Genomic DNA, 14,719 nt, shown 5'->3' on the forward strand with positions numbered 1-14,719 from the left:
CCGGGCAGCGGGGACCTGCAGCTGCAGTGGCCCCGTGATCGTGGGCTCTGCTTTAGGCCCAGGCAAGGGACCCCTAGCTCCCGGGACTGCCAGCTTCGACCGTGCCCAGCTCCCATCGCTGGCTCCACCCCTACTTCCTGCTATCACTGGCCAGGGCGACAAAGGCGCCTGATGCTCCGATCATGGCTGGGGGGCAGGGCCGCCTTTGCCCTGCCCTGGGGCCGCCTTTGCCCTGCCCTCCAGCTCTTAGCTCCCTCCTGGGGTTTCCGATACTGTCAGTGGCAGGGGGCTTCTTCCTGCTTTTCCTTTCGCCTCCCTGCATTGTGCCTACATATGCAAATTAACCGCCATCTTTGTTGGCAGTTAATTTGCATATAGCCCTGATTAGCCAATGAAAAGGGTAGTGTCGTACACCAATTACCATTTTTCTCTTTTCTTAGTGTAGATACATTTTACAAAGTGAGCTAAACTGAATTAAAGCCAAAGTTGCAAGTTTTAATGTCAGCTCCACAATGTTTTGCTATATTAATTCTTGAAAGTCACTTAGATGCTTAGGATTTACTTTCTGATTTATATATTAGAACTTGAAGAATTAACCTTCCTCACAGGATTGTGGGGAAGAAAGAAGAGTGAAAAGTAAATATACATATAGGAAGCCCGTTGCACGAAGATTTGCGCAATAGGACTTCCTTCCCCTGGCTGCTGGCACCGATTTTCCTCCGGCACCCGGGACCCAGGCCTTTGGTCCAGCCACAGCGGAGAAGCCAAGCCTCTTTAGTCTTCAGTCTTCACTCCAGCCAGAGCCTTCAGTCTTTGCTCCATGCCTGCGTATGCAAATAAACCTCCATCTTTGTTAGGTTGATTTGCATAGTCGCTCTGACTGGCTGGTTGGCGTAGCGGAGTGACACCAATTTGTATGTTTCTCTTTTATTAGTGTAGATATCTCTGATATAGTAAAAACCTAATATGCTAAGTGTCCAGTCCAGTCAGCCATTCAACCAATCAAAGTGTAATATGCTAATGATATATGCTAAGGCTGCTCAACTGCTTGGTATGATGTGCACTGACCACCAGGGGGCAGGCTTGACCAGTCGCTATGACGAGCACTGACCACCAGGGAGCAGATGCTCCAACTGGTAGGTTAGCTTGCTGCTGGGGTCCGACCAATAAGGACTGAGCGAGACAGGCCCTCCCTCCGTCCCTCCCTGGCTGGCCAACCTCCAGTATCCCTCCCGGGCCCTAATCGTGTAACGGTGGGGTCCCTCAGCCTGGCCTGCACTCTCTCGCCATCTGGAAGCCCCTGGGGGATGTTGGAGAGCCGGTTTCGGCCCAATCCCACAGGCCAGGCCAAGGGACCCCAGTGGTGCATGAATTCATGCACTGGGCCTCTAGTATATATATTATATATATAAAAGGCTAACATGCAAAGTGTCCCCTCAGGAGTTCAGCCAGCAGACCAGGATTTCAATAGCTTGCTATGATATGCACTCATCACCAGGGGGCAGTGTGGAGCGAAGGAAGGCCCTGGTCAGCAGCTGGCAGCCAGGGAAGGAAGGCCCCAGACAGCAGCCAGAAGGCCCCAATAGGCCCCGATGGCTGGCCAGGCCTAGTGACCCTACCTGTGCATGAGTTTCGTGCACCAAGCCTCTAGAGTGTGAGTGTGAGTGTGTGTGTGTGTATGTATGTATACACATACATATACATATGTTATACACATACATATACATATATTTCAGAAATTTATGACTAAACATTTACAAAAAACAATTCAGTCTCATGCCACACTATTAAAACTCCATATGCAAATATTTTTATACAGATACATCGCTTGTTAAGGGTTGTAAGATAACTCACAGAGAACTGTCCATCACAGTTTTCAGGTGGATGTCCATAGAAAGCCACAACAGCCAATTCTGCAGTAGCTCTTTCAGGTTCTCAAGAACACTACACTGAGGGAGCAACATAAAAAATCATTTGTAAAAACATTCAGACATACCATAGTGTTGAAAACTAACCATCTAAACCACAGACTTAGAAGTGGAAGGGACCATGAAGATGACTGCATCCAATTCAGAATCCAATAGTTGCCGCTCCAACCTGATCAGTCTCCAGGAGACAGATGAGTGCAAGTACAAGTTTATTTTGCCATTTTCTCTACTGAACTGATCCCAGCTTACCAGCCCAGGAACAAACCCTTGTTTCTCTAAATTACATTCATTTACAACATATATTACATCATCAAATACAACATCACCCACCACTATGGTCTCACTTCAGATCCTTTGAGGTTGCTATAGTTTCCCACCCTTTTCACCTTCTGTCTAGACCCGGTCGGTAAACCGCGGCTCACAAGCCATATGCGGCTCTTTGGCCCCTTGCGTGTGGCTCTTCCACAAAATACCACGTGCGGGCGTGCACGTACGGTGCAACTGAAACTTCGTGGCCCATGCGCAGAAGTCGGTATTTTGTGGAAGAGCCGGTATTTTGTGGAAGAGCCACACTCAAGGGGCCAAACAGCCGCATGTGACTCACGAGCCATGGTTTGCTGAGCCACAGTTTGCCGACCACTGGTCTAGACCTACATTTTACTCCTTGTTGATGGTGATAAAATTTATCTTGTCTTCTGTGGCAGTGGAAAACAAACAATTACAGTTTTTCTTTTCTCAGGCCTTTCCTTGATTTTTCCAGGGCCTCATTGACATACAAAAATAAATTTGACAGAAGTGTGCTTATGGCATCTATGAGAATGATTCATAGATTCATATTATCTATAAATTTGAAAGCAATCCATATCACCCTAAAACCAAATACAGGAAAGCTTTTTTTTTTTTTTCTAATCCTTACTTGAGGATATTTTTCCCACTGATTTTTTAGAGAGAGTAGAAGGGAGGGAGGGAAGAGAGAGAGAAAGAGAAAAACATCAATGTGAGAGAGATACATCCATTGGTGCCTCCAGCATGGCCCTGACTGGGGCTGGGGTTGAACCTGCAACCCAGGTATGTGTCCTTGACTCGGAATCGAACCTATGACTATTCAGTGTGAGGGCAGACGCTCTAACCACTAAGAAACACCAGCCAGAGCCAGTAAAGCTTTCTTAAACATTCTTAATAAATAATGGCTTAGATACTATCTGAACAACTCTAGTGATAGGGTGCTCACTGTTACTTCACAGAAACAGTTCAATTAATATTTTTTAGGATGTGAATGAAAAAGGGGATATGTTTGTAAGTTCAGTGACTGAAGTAACCTCACATGGTGATCTGATCATAAATTCCTAACTGGGCAGGTCATGATGGACAGTCACACCCCAGGCTTATAACTTCATTAGTAAGAGGTTTTTAACCAGGCCTGGCTGGTGTGACTCAGTTGGTTGGGTATCATTCCATGCACTAAAAGGTTGCTGGTTGGATTCCAGGTCAAGGTACAAGCCTGTGTTGTGGGCTTGATCCCCGTAGGGGGCATGTAGGAGGTAGCAGAACAATGTTTCACTCTCATGTCTATGTTCCTCTCTCTTTCTCTCTCTAAATATCAAAATTTTTTAAAAAAAGGTTTCTCAGCAAGTACTGTCCATTATTCTTGTGCATCTATGTTACTCCTTTGAAATGCCAAAAGTAATCTCTCCAGACCACCTTTAAGGGAGCTCATAAATCTTGTTAACTATCCTGAGGTCCAATCCTGTATTGCTTTGTCCCATTCTATATATATAAAAGCCTAATATGCTAAGTGTCCGACCGTTTGGTCAACTGCTCAACCAGTCACTATGATGCGCACTGACAACCAGGGGACAGATGCTCTGACCAGTAGGTTAGCTTGCTGCTGGGGTCTGGCCGATTGGGACTGGGAGAGATGGGCCAGACATGCCCTGGAGCCCTCCTGTGGTCCTTCCCCAGCCAGCTGGCCCTGATCAGCCCTGATTGGGACTGGGTGCGATGGACCGGACACGCCCTAGAGCCAACCTCCTGCAGTCCCTCCCTGGCCTCTAAAATACTTCTTTTCAATGTGCACAAGTTTTCATATAACCTTCCTTAATTTCAATGCATAAAAGAAAATGCAAAACTGTTATTCTCTGCAGCATTTGAGATCTTGTCATTAGTTTGGCTCAAATAAACTTTTACAAAAATTCTCTACAAGTTCACCCTGACCGGTTTGGCTCAGTGGATAGCGCGTTGGCCTTCGGACTCAAGGGTCCCAGATTCGATTCCAGTCAAGGGCATGTACCTTGGTTGCGGGCATATCCCCAGTGGAGAGTGTGCAGGAGGCAGCTGATCGATGTTTCTCTCTCATTGATGTTTCTAACTCTCTGTCCCTCTCCCTTCCTCTCTGTAAAAAAAAATCAATAAAATATATTATAAAAAAAAATCAGAGTTTGCTCAGTGGATAGAGTGTCAGCCTACGGACTCAAGGGTCCCGGGTTTGATTCTGGTCAAGGGCATGTACCTTGGTTGCGGGCACATCCCCAGTGGGGAGTGTGCAGGAGGCAGCTGATTGATGTTTCTCTCTCATCGATGTTTCTAACTCTCTATCCCTCTCCCTTCCTCTCTGTAAAAAAATCAATAAAATATATTTTTTAAAAAAATTCTCTACATGTTTGAAACTTTCAGTAAGAAATTGACACCTTAAAAAAAAGAAATTGACACCTTACTTTCAGGTATAAATAAAAGCCCCTTTAGTAGTCAACTATCTTTTCTTGTACTCTATACTTCTCTGTGCTTCTTTCGCCCTTTCATTGACCCCTTCCTTCCCAAATCTTTCAACTGCAGTTTCCAGAACCTCTATTCCAGGGATCCTCAAACTTTTTAAACAGGGGGCCAGTTCACTGTTTATTTTGAAGTAAAATAAACAAAACGGGAACAAATACAATATTTGTATTTGCATGTGGCCTGTGGGCCGTAGTTTGAGGACCCCTGCTCTATTCCATGGTAATCTAAACCTATACCTTCAAAATACGCTTTCTCTGTCTTCTTATGCTCATCAAATCTTGGCTCTCCCTCTCCTCCCAGCCAAGGTACTGTTTCCTTTAAATATATTTCCCTATTCCACTTCAACACTTGGAGGTAACATGGCCCCAGCTCCTCACTGCTAATAATGGGAACAGAATGTAAACCCCTTCTTTTAGAATGTAAATATGAAATCAGAAATAAATCTCCCTTTAAAAAGGGAGCTTTAAAAAGATATAAAGAAAACGACCCCCTGGTAATGGACAAGGAGACACCTGATTGGTGGTGTTGCCCTTATATCAGTCAGGGGCAAAGCAGATGTACAGTCCTTAGTTCATCCTAGCTTGCTGCCTGTGTTGGTGGCCAGAGCTGTTTCATGCCTGAGGCACATACAAAAAAAAAAAAAGAACGAAAACAAATGGATGTTCTATTTAATCAGGTACCACAGGGGGGGAAAAGCTGCCTAGCTTTAGAATATTTACAAATGTTTGCTGAGCTACAGAACCTCATTAGCAGTAACATTAGCTGAATTTGTTAGGCTAAGATCAAAGACCCTATATTTCAGATTTCACTTTGCTGTAGTCAGTTTTTCTCATGAATTTAATTACTCTTTGGTTTTTTTAACCCAACTCAAAAGCTATCTATCTTCAACACTATTTCCAAACTATTACTCCACCTTTCTTACATAAAAAAACCTTTCTCTTTTGTTGTACACTACTTTTACTTATTATTTTTCTGTATCTCTCCTATCTACCTCCTGGAAACTAATCTACATTCATTGAGAACCTTAGTACCCTCTGCCTCAAGTCCTGCCATCAACACCTCAGTCATGTCAGTGTCCAGGAAGATGGTCAACCTAATACTTTAGCTTCACAGTTCCTTGACCTCAAACCAAGTAATTTTCACCTTCACTCTACCTTAGTTACCTACTCACAGCCACACATTAAACTTTACCATAACCTGAACTGAACCACCACCAAAATCTATTATTCTTTCTTTGTTATGACCTCCTATTCTTCTAGTTTTCTCACACCAACTCCAACTAGTTATTCTTGCTCTTTAACTTCAGAGACATTCAATCCCTTGATTCTTCCTTTTTAATGTTACTTTTTATTCTTTTTAGCCTTCTCTTAGCCTCACCTACCTATCTACAGTAGACCACACTGTTGATAATTCACAATTCTCTTTCACTCCATTCCACCAGCAAAATCCTAATTGATTCAACCCCATCACTCACTTTACTCCTACATCTAAGCTAAAGAAAAACACACAACTATACAGATCGGCACCACTCCAAATTTATGGTCTCCAATTTCATCTGGGCCCCAAATGAAACTCAATAATCCTTTTATTTATCTTCAGTTAGCTCTGTCTCTTATTTTTATCAGTGGCTGTTCTAGGCACTGAACCCCCCTATTCATTTCTATTCTCTACAACGCACTTATTTTGAGAAATTTAACATTTTTAGTCACAAAGTATTTCAATTTCTTGTCCTTTCTTCCATACACACACACAGTTGGAAGAAAGGACAAGAAAGGATATATATATCCTTGTCCCAGTCTTAAAGAATAAGTAGTACATGCCAACCCTCAACATACACTCAAGCAAATCCCTTTATATAGTCTTAAATCAGTACCTTCATGTTTCTTCTGAAACCCTGCATCATCAATTATTTCCCATCCTTCCTCCATTTTCCACCTCTCCCTTTTCTTAACTAGCTCCTTCTATTCTAACTATAAACATGCTCAGGTTTCTCTCATTCTGGAGACAAAAAGCAAAATAATCCACCACAATATTCCCTTGATTCAAAGTCCTACTATAGTTATCTTTCTACCTCTTCTTTTCAGCTAAACTTTTGGAAACATAGCTATACTTATTGTCTTATTTTTGCTTCTCATTGACTCCTCAATTTCTACAATCTGGCTTCTACCACACTCCAATGAAATTGTTCACAAAGATAGCTAAAATCTCTGAATTATCAACCCCCCCGCCCAATTTTTTGGTCCTTATCTTTCTAGACCTTCCTGGGATAATGGCAATATTATTATTTCATTCCTTGATATCCTGTATTGTTTATTTACTTGGCACTATTGTTTTCCGGATTCTTTTCACATTTTTTACAAATTAAATTTACAACACTGGTTAATAACATTATATTTTAATGCTTCTTGAAAAGGTTCCCTTATAGACTCTCCTTTTTAGCTGAGAATTAAATAAGTATTCCTGAATTCTGTCCTTAGCCCACTGCCTATTTCCCTTTCTCAATCCTTTCCTTTCCTCATCTCCCACTCTCAAATACAAATATATCCCTCATATAAAATAATGGTTCAACCTAATATTTATAGATAAGTAGCTCTCTAGACTGGTGGAATAAGAGAAGAAATAAATAACCAAATTAGGTCAGAAGAGAATCACAAAAAGCTGTAAGATGAAGTTCCTGAAAATACATTAGCTGGAAGTGGTGTGTATTGTCATATAAATGATATTGGTCTAGTAATAAATTATAAATAATACAAATAAATTTCAAATCCAAGTTAATGTAATAGGTAATTAATAAAATGCCATTTGATTATAACAAACTCTAGGATAACATATTTTTCCTGTAAATGTGGCCAACAGTGGGTGAAATAAGTTGAAGAAAAGTTATAAAATAAATATTATTTATGTTGTCACTCTTCTGGAATAGGAATAACTATTCTATAAAAAAGTGGCTCTCAAACTCAGGTAAAACTCCTGGAAGCCACAGTAGTCCTTTTGGAGACCCCAAACGAGTAACACAAGTTATCATATAAGGTTGTTACAATTTTATTAGCAGAAAACGACAATATTATAAATATATAGTATGAGTGTCACAGGGAGTTTTGTTTGCTTTGGTCATTACTGTTTTCCCAGTACCAAAAAGGGTGTCTAGCACATAGTGGATGCTCAATAAGTAATGGTGAAATGAGTAAGTGTATCTACAAAAATATTGATGACAACAATCAAACTAAATATGCTTAAGTATTTCCCAGTTTGTTTTTTATTAATACTTATTTGCAACCTGTTCATTCACTTTGTTTTCTGCTATAAGAAGAAACAGTTTAAGAAAACTGTATGCAACCAAAACCTTAAAAACAGAAAATTATGCATTAACTTTGATTTCAGTAATGTAGAACCTCAAGTCCAGGTCCAACAGAATCCTGTTAGAAAACCATTACCATAATGTGAGCTTGGAATCATACCACTGGCCATAGGATAATATTCCCTACTCAATCTAGTCAAGATAGTGGGGTTTTTTACCTTGAAATAAATGGTTGATGTAAAGAAGAGCTGTGCCAGACGGTCAAAAATAAATGGTTTCACCTCTAGGAATTAAAAAAAAAGTATTCAGAATCCTTTTTATTAATATTACATTGAATTGCATATTATTCCAAGTTTTCATAATACATACCAGAGAAGCTGCTGAAAGGAAACCAGCTCATAAGTTGAAGGAACTGTGATCGACAACAGAAGCCATCCCAGAGAGGAAGGCTCTTATACAGGAATGCTTCACAGGAATCAAATCCCTCCTATAACACAAGTTGATAATAAATAACTCTTATGGAACTCTTTTATGGAACTCTTCAGTCTTAAGTGCTCTCTAAGCAACCAGTTTATTCTGTGATATATTTATTTTACCCTTAGGTTAATTTTGTCATCAATATAATTAAAAGCCAAACTTCCCCATAAAAAGGATCAGATGATGAATATTTGGATATACTGCCATCTTTATCAACATAGTTTTCAAATACATAAACTTCATCAATTGGAAAGAAGGTAAAAAGGTACAGAATATTTTAAAAAATAAAATTGTATTATTTTGAAGTGCAGCCACTTAAGCAGTCAACCAAATGTATACAAGGCTGGAATTTCATTAGAGATCACAGAGCAAATCCAAACTCTAGGCAGCTCCATCTAGGCTGTTTACGTTTCCACCAAGATGAGTAGCCAAGGCTTTCCTTTTTCCATTTGTCACCTTGAGCCTTAAATAGTGGTATACACCAGCCCCGCCAATGTGGCTCAGTGGCTGAGCATCAAACCATGAACCAGGAGGTCACAGTTCAATTCCCAGTCAGGGCACATGACCAGGTTTGGGGCTCAATCCTCAATAGATGGTGTGTAGGAGGCAGCCAATCAATGATTCTCTCTCATCTATCTCTCCCTTCCTCTCTCTAAAGTCAATAAAAACATATTTTAAAAAGTAGCAGTGTGCACCAGAACTCCATTCTCGACCTTCTTTTGATAACAAGAATTCTCTGGACAACCTTATCCATAACATAGCTAAAACCACCACCTATGCCATGAGGAGTCCTAATCTGTACCTCTATCCCAAGTCTCATTCCTGAGCTCTAGAATTCTTATCTTCCTACTATTTATGACCTCTTACATGTCCCACAGGCATCTTTTAAATCAAATTTATCTTTCCTTCAAAGCCTGCTCCTCCTATATTCCCTTTTTCCCTGAATGCCATCATCATCCTTTCAAGCAGGAAACCTAAAGTCAACCTAAATTTATCCCTTATCTTCACCAGTATCCAAACCCAATTTCCAATTCCATTGTTTCACGCCAAATCCTTAAGATGTATTCAACGTTTATTGAGCATCTCTTTTGTATCAGGTACCAACCTGAACACCTGTACATGAAAAAAATTTAGACATGGTTCCAACTCACCGGGTGCTCATAATGTGTAGAAAAATAGATGCTGAAAGTGCCATGATACAAGTAAACACAAGAGAGCTAAGGGAGCACATAGAGCAAACATTTAAACCAGTGTTAGGTAAAGGTTTCCCAAACACACCTGAGTTGCAGCTTAAAGTACAATTCAGGACTATCCAGGCCAAAGAATTGGTGGAATATATTCGACATTTTAAAAACATTTGTTGATGCCCTGGCCGGTTTGGCTCAGTGGATAGAGCATCAGCCTGCGGACTGAAAGGTCCCAGGTTCGATTCCAGTCAAGGGCATGTACCTTGGTTGCGGGCACATCCCCAGTGAGAGGTGTGGAGGAGGCAGCTGATCGATGTTTCTCTCTCATCGATGTTTCTAACTCTCTATCCCTCTCCCTTTCTCTCTGTAAAAAAATCAATAAAATATATTAAATAAATAAATAAATAAAAACGTTTGTTGATTATAAGAATACAAGTGGTGACCCTAAGAGATTTATCTTACCAGCTAATTCAATTAATTGAACACATCCAATTACATCTTCAGTTTGTTCTCTTATTTGCATAATTTAACAAATAATTTTCTTCAAATCCAACAGTATAAAGACAAATGTCACTCGGCCCCATTTATAATGAGTTTTGAATTGAGCAAATATTGTGAGCACTAAGAAAATGTGTTCAATAGATAACCAAATACATTTTAGTAAGAAGTGGTGGAGTGTATACAAGTGGAATCTTACTTGTAAGAAGCACTCTGCCTTGATGATAGTGTCCAGGAAGTTGATAAATTCTTTTTCACATTCATAATTATTCACCTGGTACCAAATACATTCTGCAGCAGAAATATTAAACATAAGCATCAGGCTGTACAGCAATAAAAACTACATAAAACATAATTACCATAACTCGAAAATAAATAAATGACAAATATACACAAGCAATCCGTCTCATACACCTCTACACAGCTGTAGATTGCAACAGTTATGTAGAGGTGACAGTGAGATGTTCTTCACTAATACAGGGGGAAAGCCTATGGTGAAAAAATTCACATATATGAATGTGATTAGCTTTTATGTCACATAATGATCTAAGATACTCTCATTTTTCTATTGTTTGAATTTTAAAACCATGACTGGTTACTAATTATTTAAACCCTTTCAAAATTTAAAAATTCTTTTTGTTCTGCTTTTACTTTATTAGTATTTATTTCATGCTGAATTTACTCCTGGACCATAAGTTTTTGTTTCTTCAGTTTCGTCTGGGGTATCTTTTCCTTCTGTGCAACCTCTTCTGGTTTAGGAACAACCTGCTCTTCTTCAGTAAGGAGCATCTCCATGTGGCAGGGAGAGCTCATGTATGAGTTAATCCGCCCATGGGCTCTGTAAGTTCTGTATTGCATCTTCGGAGCTTTATTCAGCTGGGAGAATCTGCATCTAAACCTTTAAGTTTAGCATCACTCTCTGCATTTGTAAGCATGTGCAGCAAAAACTCAGCACTCCTTTTGGGCCACCGGCCCCGTGTCCAACCCCACTGTTTGCCCTGGGCACACCTATGAACGCCACCATTATAACGATGGAATGGCACACATGGCTTCTGTAAACTGGCACCCTCACATACTTGGTGGCTTTTCAAATATGCATACCCTTGGTGGCCTGGGCAGTTTCATGAGTGTTTCAAAGTGAACACGAAGATCTGAACCTCTCAATTTGCATGATTTTGTGGGGTTTTCTGGGTCAAATGAATAGAGAACCATTTTCAGAGGTCACTCCTGGCTGCTTTTGGGAAGAGTAAAAATTTAAAATTCTTAATATTATTTTTTATATGAAAACTTCCATTTATTAAGCAACCACAGTTCCAAGTATTATCTAAAACATTAAAACACTTGTTCAAATAAATAACTAAATAAGTAAATTTATGAATGCCCTAAACTTCAATTAGGGTGAGCTGGACTTTAGTACATATAAATCTAATAACTGTATCATACCCTACCTAAAGAAAAATTCCAAGTAGAGCAAGGTGTGTTAACTTGGAACCAACTAAAATCGACTTTTAAATACTTGAGAGTCAGGAGTTGCCTATTCAGGAAAGAAAACAATCTAGCAAACAAAATATTATCTCTAGAGAAACAGACTCACTTGGAGGAATCAAATTACCAGGATTTACTATGGCCCATATGAGAAACTCCCTCACTGCCCTTTCCTTCAATTCTATAATTAAGAAATCTAATGACTAATTTTGCTCCAATGTATACTCATAACAGAGAGGAGATACTCTAGTTGGCAAAAATGAACATTTTGGTCACCAGAATCACTTCTAGTAAGAAATAATAAGGCAACAGTCTGGTTTATACAACAGTCTCCTCTGGATTTTATTAGCACTGATCTGTAGGTTTTGGGGACTTAAAGGCAAGTTTCTGGACATACAAAGATGCAGAGGCCTTGCACTATAATGGTCATCAAAGCGGAGCCACCCAGTGGGTTTTGGTGGCCACCAGGAAATATTTCCTTAACAACACACCTCCTTTCTTCCTGCCCTTAAAATTACAAAAATGGAGGCATTCAGGCTGTGAATATGATTAATATCCAAGAAATAATGATAGCGGATGAAGGCTCCTCCTGTCTAGAATCTGGCACCCTTATAAAAGAAACCCATTTGTAAACTATCGTGTTCCTTCCTTAATCATCCAACTTTTAAGCATCAATTTTTACCTTCTTGTAATGTTTGACTCAACCAATGATAGAGCCTCAGTAAAAGTGATTCATCTCTGACACAGTTAATATAATGAAGTAGCAGAGAGTTGTTTAGCACTGCACCCATCTGAGAAGGCAGCTGCAAAGACAGAGCAATCAGTCAACTTAAGTATGTAAAAAGTAGGTCAGAGTAACAAGTAAATCATCAGATAGGAAATACATAACAAAAAGATCAGCACATGGTCCAGTCACATACCTCTAAGCAATGAATGTTCTGTAAGAGTTGAGGGAAGCTTTTAAGCTGTTCTCCTGAAAATGCTCTATTCCTACTGAGATAATCAGAAAGACGCATCCCTTTTTTTCCATATTCTTTACTGTGGCTACTGGCATTTAGCACTGGTATAAGTGAATGAGAATTCCATTTCTAAAGAAGAAAGACAATAAAATAATATATCAATAAACTAAGCAGACTACAAACTATAAATGTAAAAGTAGTTAAGGTGGTTCAATGAATGGAGTCTGAATGTGATTTGCATAGAATCCTGGGTAATGAAAACATATTTAAATATCTATAATCTCTTCCAACATCTGAATGGTTATTTTTGGATTTAATAATGAAGTCCTCCAAAAATCATTTGAGGTCTTTGATACTTACTCTTTTTCTAGGACGGACAGTAGCTGGACCTAACATCAGCTTCAGAGGTTCTGGAGAAGGTTCCTGATTCCTTTGCCTCACAGCAACTAGAGCTGTCTTCCACAGATTCTCTGAATTCTTAAAATAGATCTATAAATTTGGATGTAAAGTAAATAAGAGTAAATACCCATAAGTTGAAGCAACATAAAATCTAAAACTCTTCATTAATTTAAAGTATATTGATTGTAAATTATTTTGCACCCATGCAAATCCACTTAAAAGATTTTTTACTTATCAAGAATCTATCAAATACATCAAATGGAATCAAAGTGCCAATTCCTAAAAATACCTCACAGAAACAGTATAATACTAAATCTTAAACAGTATGCTGCCCTGGCCAGTGTGACTCAACTGGTTGGGCATCATCCTGTTCACCAAAAGGTCACCGGTTCCATTCCTGGTCAGGGCACAAGCCCAGGTTGCAGGCTCAATCACCAGTAGGGGGCGCATAGATGGTAGCTGACCTATGTTTCTCTCCCTCCCTCTTCCCATCTCTCAAATCAATAAAAATGTGTTTGTAAAAAATAAAAATAAAAAATATTTTTAAAATAAATTTAAAAAACAGTATGCTGTAAACATTTCAGTCCAAATCTGTAGATTAATAAAAAAAATATTTCAATCTCAATATGATTTATCACTCCTTAATCCCTTACCTTCTTCACAGGCAATGATACAGAAATCAAAGTGGGAACAAAGAACTTATACAGCGACAACAAAGCATGGAGATAAGGCTGCGCTCCCTGAAATAAAATAAAAGAGTTTTCAATTTTCAATTCTGTGGTAAGAAAAAAGAGTAACAATAAAATAAACAGATAGGGCATATATTCAGATACTAATTTTACTATGTATTACTGCTACATGAAGATTCTATAGAAAGTCAAGAAATGAATAACCAGGCATTTAAATCAACTATCATAAAACAACCCTCGCCAACCTGTTGTCTTCTCTTTTATGACTTATCCTGCTATTTTAGTTCTTCCTTATATTTTCTCTCTTCTTCTTTGCCTACGCCTTAAGCTTACCAGTGATACCTGCTAGCACAGCTTACTCTCAGGGGTAGCATATTTATGACTCAAAGTTTACTCATTCTTGATTTGAACAGGAAGACGGAAGACAAGAAGGGAAGCCAAGAAAATAGAGCAAAGGAAATATTAATACATTATCATAATTCCTGAAAAAACTGATTAGGAAATCTAACAATTGGTATGCAGCAGCCAAGCTGCTTCCTATAACTGAAATAAGTCTTAACAAAACCATTAATTTTACAATGATAGGAGTCATTACTGCTGGATACACGTGTTTGATATATCTGACTACCCAGAGCTAGCATAACACTAAAATGAATTCCAAGAAAATAACCAAAATGCTTTATCATAGTATAATTTTATTGAATCAAATACTGTATAAAATAAGGGAGGCAGAAAATGGGGCTTAGAAATACAGTACCCCTATTTTATAACAGCTTCTTCAAATTAAATTTATTTTAACAAAACTGAAATGGCCCAGTTTATCTATGCTGAAATATCTTCTGACCTCCGTGCATGTACTCATATCAATTAGTATCAGAGTGTTTGCTTTCAGCTTAAATGTTTTTTGATAGAACAAATATTTAGTAGAGAGAACTTTAGAATTTATTGCCTACTTAACTAAACCTATCTTTATTTTTTCTTTTCTTTTAAATTTTTTATTACAAGGGATATTACATATGTGTCCATT

The 14,719-nt window shown here is 38.9% G+C and overlaps 1 protein-coding gene and 1 pseudogene across 1 annotated transcript in view; both read right to left on the minus strand.

The window, feature by feature from the left end:
* LOC102773638 (centromere protein I) overlaps positions 1-13,778 on the minus strand; it is a gene marked incomplete at its 5' end in the record, with an annotated part of 35,824 nt that extends 22,046 nt beyond the window's left edge. Inside the window, 8 exons of the mRNA XM_006765208.2 lie at positions 1,855-1,949; positions 8,217-8,281; positions 8,368-8,485; positions 10,360-10,451; positions 12,328-12,448; positions 12,566-12,733; positions 12,965-13,093; positions 13,657-13,778. Coding sequence (XP_006765271.2) covers positions 1,855-1,949; positions 8,217-8,281; positions 8,368-8,485; positions 10,360-10,451; positions 12,328-12,448; positions 12,566-12,733; positions 12,965-13,093; positions 13,657-13,778 — 910 coding nt within the window. The remainder of the gene's footprint in view (positions 1-1,854; positions 1,950-8,216; positions 8,282-8,367; positions 8,486-10,359; positions 10,452-12,327; positions 12,449-12,565; positions 12,734-12,964; positions 13,094-13,656) is intronic.
* On the minus strand, positions 10,814-11,372 carry LOC107183307 (annotated as a pseudogene).
* Positions 13,779-14,719: the final 941 nt, after the last annotated feature.

This window comes from Myotis davidii, unplaced genomic scaffold (assembly GCF_000327345.1).
Source record: "Myotis davidii unplaced genomic scaffold, ASM32734v1 scaffold6060, whole genome shotgun sequence".
Taxonomy (NCBI): domain Eukaryota; kingdom Metazoa; phylum Chordata; class Mammalia; order Chiroptera; family Vespertilionidae; genus Myotis; species Myotis davidii.